Source organism: Cydia pomonella, chromosome 2, assembly GCF_033807575.1.
Source record: "Cydia pomonella isolate Wapato2018A chromosome 2, ilCydPomo1, whole genome shotgun sequence".
Classification (NCBI taxonomy): Eukaryota; Metazoa; Arthropoda; class Insecta; order Lepidoptera; family Tortricidae; genus Cydia; species Cydia pomonella.
In genome coordinates this window covers 3,126,829-3,135,583 of record NC_084704.1, presented here as the reverse complement: position 1 = coordinate 3,135,583, position 8,755 = coordinate 3,126,829, and the positions used below count along the sequence as shown (strand labels likewise).

Here is an 8,755-nt window from a genome sequence, read left to right as displayed (position 1 = left end):
ATGAGGTTGTGATATACTCTTTACACATAAAAACTGTGGAAACATAATTAACACTACACATAATTACTACTGTAAAAGTAGGCACATTTTAAATATTTCTATAGATATTAAATACGTAACTGATAATCTACAGAATATCTTTTATACTTAAATGTTTTCTTTAAACAATTTTGACATGATAAACGGTAACATACTTTGTATTCTTATTATTGATCTGACCACTCTGTTGAATTAATTAGAATATACGTATTATATGATATGGAAGAATTCTTTAAATAAATACTAATGATATGGCATGATATCGTTTATATATTTCTTTTTAAATATTTGTCACTATTTTTTAGCGAATAATCCCAAGATTGTACAATGAAACTCACCTTTATAACTCAAAGAAAAAATATTCAAAGCGGTCTTTGATTTTTGAAAAGAAAAATATTTGTGCGTGACGCTAATGAGTCCAGAGGGACAGCGGAATTGTAAATAAGAGAACGAAAGGTCCAAAATAAGAAATATAATAAAAATACAGTATACTGGTTTCTCGCAATTTCTAATGTTATGTTAGGAAAATAGTGAATCACACACACACATCTCGTGACCGATTATATAGTCGGTCAAAAGATAAACGACAATCCGTTACGGTTATTTTTGGAAAAAAATTATAAGCTTACAATCAAGTATTCAGAAAAGTATTAAAATAAAGGTACAATATTAAGGAATGTGAATATGAGTAATAAGTCCCTGTTTAAAAAAATAGTAGAAGTGAAAATATGACATTGGACGTGACACAATATTCAATCAAAATATTTCATAAATACGGGAAATAACCCAAATAATTAGATACCTATATTTTCGTTATTAAAGTATACAAATGACATAAATTATAATTAGGTACACACAAAAAGGCACGATTTTGTAGTCTTTAGAAGATCTATTAATAGAATTTACGTCATAAATAAATAACCGTAAACAGTTATTCTATTTTTGAATAATCGGTTATGAAATATTATCAAAAATAATAATTAATAAATATTATAAAATTATTACACAAATTGACTAAGTCCCACAGTACGCTTAATAAGGCTTGTATTGAGGGTACTTCGACAACGATGTATATAAATATTATACATTTTCCTTAAACGAATCCCCATTATTTTTGTTACACCTTGCAGGTACCTTTCTACACAGAACGATAAATATTCAGGTACATTATTCAATGTAAAAATGGAACAATATACAAAGTCTAAGAAAAATGGTAACGAAATGGAAATAAAAATCTTGGGACACTCCTACTCTCTTATTAGGATCGAATGAGCTCATGATTCTAAGAAATAACAAAAAAAAACTATAATTAAAATGATCCACATGTCGATACGATACATAAAAACGATACCATACCAAAGCCCCTAAATTACAATTGGCAATTTGGAATTTACAATAAACATTTTCATTTATATTTACAAGAGCCGCTATTCCTTTTGTTATCTCTCCGGCATCTGTAAGGGAATAAATTTAAATTATTAATGCAATATAAGCATTTGAGGCGGAAATAAATGCGTCTTGGCGGACGGGTTGCGATATTGTTTTGGAGAAAGGGCAATAAGAATTCAATGGAGTCTCAAAGGTACTTAATGTTTTCACGGTTCATGGTTGTAAGTATCTAGCGTTGATTTAACTTGTCTTGAAAGTATGGGGAGTTAGCATCAAAAATAGCGGATCAAGTTACGCTTCAAAAGTATCTGCCGTTCTCTAATATCTTAACAAAACAGAGATAGGTTTCTACAATTAGACTTTGACGGATACTTTTTGAAAAATAAATCCAGGGCGGCAAATAATACCTTTGGTGCGCTGTTTCATCCACTACCACAAGCGTGGATCCAGTTTTATAGTTAGGAGGAGGGTCACATGGTCAAATACTAATTATATTTCCGCAAATAAAATATTGAAACCTAGAAGTCCCAGACCCAGCCCAGGGCGGGGGAGAGAGATCATGCTCGTGTGTAGTAGGCGTCGCGTGCTACCTCCTGCTCCTCGATAGTGCACCTTTTTTGTGGAATCTGTGCACTATGTTACGTTTCATCCACTATGTTACGTTACCATTACGTCGTGTGTGGTGGCCGTCGCGTATGCTACCTCCTGCTCCCTGATAATTTAGTTTTCGTTGTAGTCTCTTCATCCACTATGTTACTTGCGTCTGCTATGTCACTTTACCATTTGGTCGTGTGTGGTGGGCGTCGCGTATGCTATCTCCTGCTCCAGGATTGTGTAGTTTTTGTAATCACTGGGCTATTATACCACTGAGTTACGTCACTCCACTATGTTACGTTACCATTGGTAGTGTGTGGTGGCGCCGCGTATGCCACCTCCTGCCCCTGAAAGAGTAGCTTTTGTTGTCGCTGAGCTCCACTACGTTACGTAGAGTCCCCTATGTTAAGTCGGTTCCCTATGTTATGTTACCATTTGGTCGAGTGAGGTGGCCGTCGCGTATGCTACTTCGTGCTCCGGTGGTGTAGCTTTCATTATGGACTCTCTGTCCACTATCTATCCACTATCTATCTCTGTCCACTATGTTACGTGCGTCCACTGTGTTACGTTACCATTTGGTCGTGTGTGGTGGGCGTTGCGTATGCCACCTCCTGCTCCCTGATCGTGTAGCTTTTGTTGTCGCTGGATTCCAGGACTACGCGCGGTGGCTCACTTTCTGTTCAACAGAAAATATAAATATATTTTATATAAAGATGTCTACCACAATGAATAATGTTAATGTGATCAACTCTGGCCAACGTAAATTTTGAACCTACACCTTTGGATCGCCGACCAAACGCGCTCACAATTCCGCAAAAATATATGATTATGTAGGTACTTAATAAGAATTCGTGGGTTCGAAACCCGACTAGTAAAGAGTAAACAAATGAGTGTCTTGAAGTTTGTGTACTAAATATTATGTAATATGTATAAGTCACTTTTCCGCAAAGAAAAACATCGTGAGAAAACGGGACGTGATTCCCATAAAGCCTAAGTAATGTCAGCGTAGATATCATTGAAAACTCTCCACATTCCGTAACATCCCATTTTCATTCCCTTAATTTTAATATACTGACTGAATTTGAATTTCATAAAATACTTTAATAGCAGAGATCTTATAAGTATCACACATTGTATGTTTTAAAATATACCTATAACCGTTTTAAATAAATGAAAACGCTCACTGATTCGAAAACACAAAAACAACGCTTTGTGTTAAATACGTTCTGACCACACAATATATGTTGCACATTATACCGAATTTAAATAGATACCTACCAATCGTTTGCGTGGACCGCAGTTTAAAAAACAGATGCCACACAAATGATTATTTAGTAGTATTAGTGCCTACTTTATTGATATTTAGTAAATATAATATTTACAAAAACCCAAGCATATCTAGGTCACGAGCTCACTAGCTTCGATGCAATTCATTTTACAGGGAAATATAATTTCTAGAGAATACTCAAAAGATATATTATTATTATATTTCCTACAGCTTTATTTTAACAGAATCTTTTTTAGGCTTCAGAATTTCAGTAAATTAATGTAGAAAGTAATTTTGTGAAATGTACTCGCGGTAAGAGTAAACTTAAACATTGCCGAGGATTCAGCGATGCCAATATGAGGGCTGAGCCCAAATATCGGGTACCTACTTAGTAAAGTTCACCTTTGACTTACAGTCTAAAATATAAGCAAGGTACCTAAAATTAATGTTTTACGTTTCTACGTCGCGTTTCGAAGTTGAAATTATTTAATATATTTCCGACAACAATATTAGATTTCATGCTGTCATGTTGGTGCGTAAACACTTTGTGTGATATATCTTAAAACACGTAAAATACCACATTTAAAAAGCTTTTCTTTTTTGTCATGAAAGGTTTTATATTGAAAGTTATTTGGCCTCGATAAATAAATGTGCGTTTTTATCCAAAGGAGGCACCCGTGTCTATAAGATTGTAACAATATTAACAAATTACCACTGCGTTACCAGTTGCTTGCTTATAATTCAACTGCGTTACGATTTGAATAAATTGAAATTTTTCGCCAAGCTAGCTAGTAGAGTAATCTAATATGAAATTCGTTGAAAAAAATTATTCCTTTAATTGCATATCCAGCTGAACATTTATTGTGATTCTTTACGTTTTGTCTTCAAACTTTTATTATGATTTGTCTATTAAATTTTCATTTCATAAAAGTTAAAGGATTGATCAATTTATTCACCGCCATTCGTTTACCATTAGTTACGTGTCACGGGTTACTATTTAAAAAATAGTTTTATGACTACTCACCTAAAGTGGCAAAACAAAATCTTCAAGACAAAAAAAGAAGAAGAGAAAGTAGAAGGAGAGAGAAGTTTGGGCATAAAAATCTTGTTTCGGCCGAAGGTTCGGTTTCGGCCAAAACACTGACGAACCTTTCGGCCGCGCTGAAACTGTATTTTCAGTAGCGTGCGGCTGAAGGTCTGTTTTGGTGATTTGGCATAAAAACATGTTTCGGTCGAAGCTAGAACACAACCGAACCTACGGTTTCGGATTGGGCAAGAAACCTGGTTTCAGTCGGACACTACTGCATGGCGATCTTCTAAACAATCTACTGGTGTGTTCCTATCTCGTAACTCTAGTCAACGTAACACAAATAGACACGCTAATAAATGGAGTGGACTCGCCACGGCGGCGGGAAGCGTCAGCTTCAATAATTAACGAATGAATCTACATACACAACACAGCGGGCGGTGGTGAGATGTACTTTATATGTTGTTATTTATTTCACATCAGCTTGTGACACGATCTGACTTTCAAATCGTACAGATCAGAAAAAAATGCTATCGAAGAAAATGCAAAAAGATGACTAAAGATTCGGTTAGGATCTTTATCATACACAGAAAAGACTGTCTGTCTGTCAAGTGCAACCTTAAGCTGCGTTTCCACCAGAGATGTGTAAGGATTCATAGCGAGTAATGCGTTTGTTAAAAACTACTAGAATATTGCCCACTACAACTGCGCTGAAATTAAATTAAATATCATTTATTTTCAGGCAACTAAGGCCCATACATACCTTACAAACTAACATACATACAATAATAAAAATCTTAAAATCTAAAAATCATTTTGATGACGCAGTTTCTGAGCGAAGATAAGTAAATTAAGTGATTCTATTTGTTCTATTGTTTTTTTTACAAGATATGCACTTAACAGACAGACATGCTTAGAACTTATTTATACAGCTGTTTCCGCAACATAAAAGTGTCCAAATAGTTGGAAAAGTTCTCGAAGATTGAGGAATATTTCACAAGAAACGAAGGAAAGCTTGGAAGCTGAAAAGCTCGATTTCTATAAAAAAATATCGTTTGTTAGTCGTATACCTCGAAATCAAAAATTCCTTGTAGTTTTTCACCTATTCGCGTTTCGCCGCGATCTCATAATTTCTGAACAGATTTTTTTTCTTGTAGTATGATTTCTGGTCGCCAATTACAATGGTATATAAAATTCATAGTATATTTACTTCCCTGCCTTTCTTCACTGTAGTCGCTTTTCACCTCGATAGATATTTGTTTATAATGCGTTATTACACTTATTACATATCGCGACACTTCCTTTAAGCACTATACCTCTATACCTAGTTTTGTTTTGTAAATGCATTTCGCACTTGTAGTTTATCTCCTGGTTTTGAGTGTGATATACGTAACCTTAGAGGTAGATTTCCTAAATAACAAATTCTCCAAAGCTAGTTAATGTATGTCTGTAACAATGAGGTCAATAAGCGACCGTATTTTTATTATATCCCAGTGATATAGCCAAATTTTTTTTAACGATTAATACAATACAGCAATATGCGACCCAGGTAAAATGCAACAAAAATTTTTTGCGGCTAACTAAATAGGCTATTGATAATATACATGCTACATCAAAATTTGCTACTGTTGTAAACACCTATTGAAAATATATGCGACTAAATAAATAGGCTATTGAAAATACATGCTACATTAAAATTTGCTACTGTTGTAAAAATCTATTAAAAATATAGGCGAGTAACAAAATATACCACCGATATTACACGCTACAGCAAAATACGCTATCACGGTGAAACGCGAATAGGTGAAAAGCTACAAGGATTTTTTGATTTCGAGGTATATATACGACTAACAAACGAAAAATATGAGAACTTTCCAAAAAAATTCTAAGTGGTTTTTTTAAATATAAAATGTGCACATCAGACACATAAAATGTGCACATGGCACATCAGGTTTTTTCGACGGCCTATCAGTAATATAAAGTGTCCCCGTCAGTATTTGATATATTCCTCTGCCTTGTTGAGATTGCTTTTCTCTGCTTCACTTTACATTCGAATTTGATTCATACTCTGTTGGATTAAATATGTCAGGTTTTGTTTCCAGATTGTCAGCTGGTGGGTACGCAATGAGGTACCGTCTGCCTCATGCATCTTAAACTACGGATCGGGACGTATATGCCATTGCAATGTGGACTGTACTCACCAAGCTTAGGGTTCAAGATGTCTGGATTAGTTTCCAGCTTGTCCGTTTGTGGGTACGCGATAAGGTACCGCCTGCCTTGTGCGTCTTGCATAACGGATTGGGACATACAGATGCCATTGCAATGTGGACCGTACTCACCAGGCTTAGGGTTCAAGATGTCAGGTTTAGTTTCCAGCTTGTCCGCTGGTGGGTACGCGATAAGGTACCGCCTGCCTTGTGCGTCAACTTGCACTACGGATTGGGAGGGGCGCTTGCTGCTTGATGTGTTCTCGTTTCGTCTACGGCAAAACATGGACAAGAATTTACTGATAATTAAAAATCGATTTTTTTTAATGGTTTTAGAATGCTACAGTGTTAATGATAAAGTGAATAAGTAGTGAATAAGTTAATGATTCACGGTTGGTTTCACTAGACTTAATCAAACCCGTATACCCGTGAAGAAGATGGATGTAACTGCGTCGAAATATCAGGAGCTCGAAAATAATGCATGTTCAGCAGAGCAATATTTTTATTTGTTTACGTCTTAGAAATCGGTATAAGGACTATAAGGCTACCATTCCTATCCTTTTGAGAGGTGACGCACTGGAATCAACCAATATCATTGGTGGTAAACCAGCGGAAAGGAGAGATGGTGATTACAACCAATACAATTAGTTGATCCCCTCACGTCTCTCATGACCGCTTATCTCTTCCTCAGAGGAAATAAAGCCTAAGTTACCTGCGAACAGCCAGCACCACAATAGCACTGATGGCAGTAATGAGAGCAGCCAACGCCGCAAGCGCCGCCGCCGCGGGAAACCTCGTCGCAATGCGAGGCGTAGTCTCTTCTGCAACGAAACGTTGAGATGAATGACATAAGTTCAATGTGGAGAAGACCTATCAGATAAGACCTTCTACAAGCTCTTTCATTTCTTCTCTTACGTTTGTATACAAACTTGATTTACAGAAGGTAGGTGAGAAAAAGCGAAGCTCTTTCTTTCTGACTGTGTCTGCGTGAAGTACGTATACAAATATGAGAGTTGTTGCCCGATGGCGCTCATTCCAACCAAAAATCTAATATGCTGGCTTATCTATCTTGATGTTATCACCATGCAAAGGTTTTCACTAGGGAATATTTTATATGGGGGGCATCTGATAAAGTATAAACCGGTTGACGTTCTTCATCACATTGACCTTATATCGAAACATTGATCTTAATAGGTATATCAATTCAGGCAAGATTTTGTATTTAGTTCAAATGGCGCGTGCTTCATGCTTTCCTTAAAAAGGTGAACTTTTACCAGTCCTCTTGGCTGCATCGCGGAAGACCAGCTCCCTTAGCAGCGCCGGTTCAGAAGCGCCCTTGCTGTTTCTGGCCACCACGCCGAGGATCTCGTCTTCTGTGAGAGCTTCTAACGCGGACCAGCTGACGTTCAGCCATACCACCAAGTCTGGGAGATGAAAAGATGGAATTTATAAATACTTACTAATAATATTCTGCTTCATAATAATAAAACTAAAACGGGAGTTATTGCAGCTGACCGTACAGAAAGGGAAGAAAAAAAATCATGAAATATATAAATTACTATAAAAAATGCACTAATGGTACACGAATATACGGCTGTATGAATATTCATACTATCACATTTTTATTTACGTGATACACAATGCCTAAAATGAGTAAGTAATACGTGGTGTCGAATGTACTGACCCATACTTTACGGATGAACCCCTATTTCTGGTGATTATAATTCAAACTATGATCTAGCCACAGCGACGCTCGTGGCTGTATAAACTGATTCTTGAACGGCATAATTGCCCACATTTTAGACCAGTAAAATGAGGGTCCGCGCCGCACACCGCAGCTCAAATCTTCTGTGAAGATGTACAAGGCCTGATGATGATGAATTTAAACTACCTTAACAATCAAACCATAAATATCTTTCCGTGTCCCCCGTCGTAATCGGCTAGGCACTTTACCTTCTGTCTTGAAATTATCTGTTTCTAAAGCGTGTGCTTTGCAGACCGCTAAAGAAATCAAAAACTTGCTAACTTACCAAAATTAGACGCTGTGGTGTTCGCCAGCGTTCTAATGCTGTCCCCCAGAGCGTCCAACGTGAATCTTTGACTAAGGCCCCCGTCGTAGCCGGCCAGGCATCGCACTGATAGGAACGCTTCCCCGCTCGTGAGGACTCTGTTCGCCGTGCAATTGCGAGGTGGAGACGGGCGTGCTAGGAAAAAAAGAGATATAATTCTTAG

At 36.8% G+C, this 8,755-nt stretch overlaps 1 protein-coding gene across 1 annotated transcript in view; it reads right to left on the bottom strand.

Moving 5' to 3' along the window:
* Positions 1-951: 951 nt before the first annotated feature.
* LOC133531254 (hemicentin-2-like) overlaps positions 952-8,755 on the bottom strand; it is a 247,491-nt gene continuing 239,687 nt past the window's right edge. Inside the window, exons 13-18 of the mRNA XM_061869391.1 lie at positions 8,554-8,727; positions 7,798-7,947; positions 7,236-7,344; positions 6,656-6,795; positions 2,595-2,698; positions 952-1,493 (exon numbers count right to left, since the gene is read on the bottom strand). Coding sequence (XP_061725375.1) covers positions 1,479-1,493; positions 2,595-2,698; positions 6,656-6,795; positions 7,236-7,344; positions 7,798-7,947; positions 8,554-8,727 — 692 coding nt within the window. The 3' untranslated portion in view covers positions 952-1,478. The remainder of the gene's footprint in view (positions 1,494-2,594; positions 2,699-6,655; positions 6,796-7,235; positions 7,345-7,797; positions 7,948-8,553; positions 8,728-8,755) is intronic.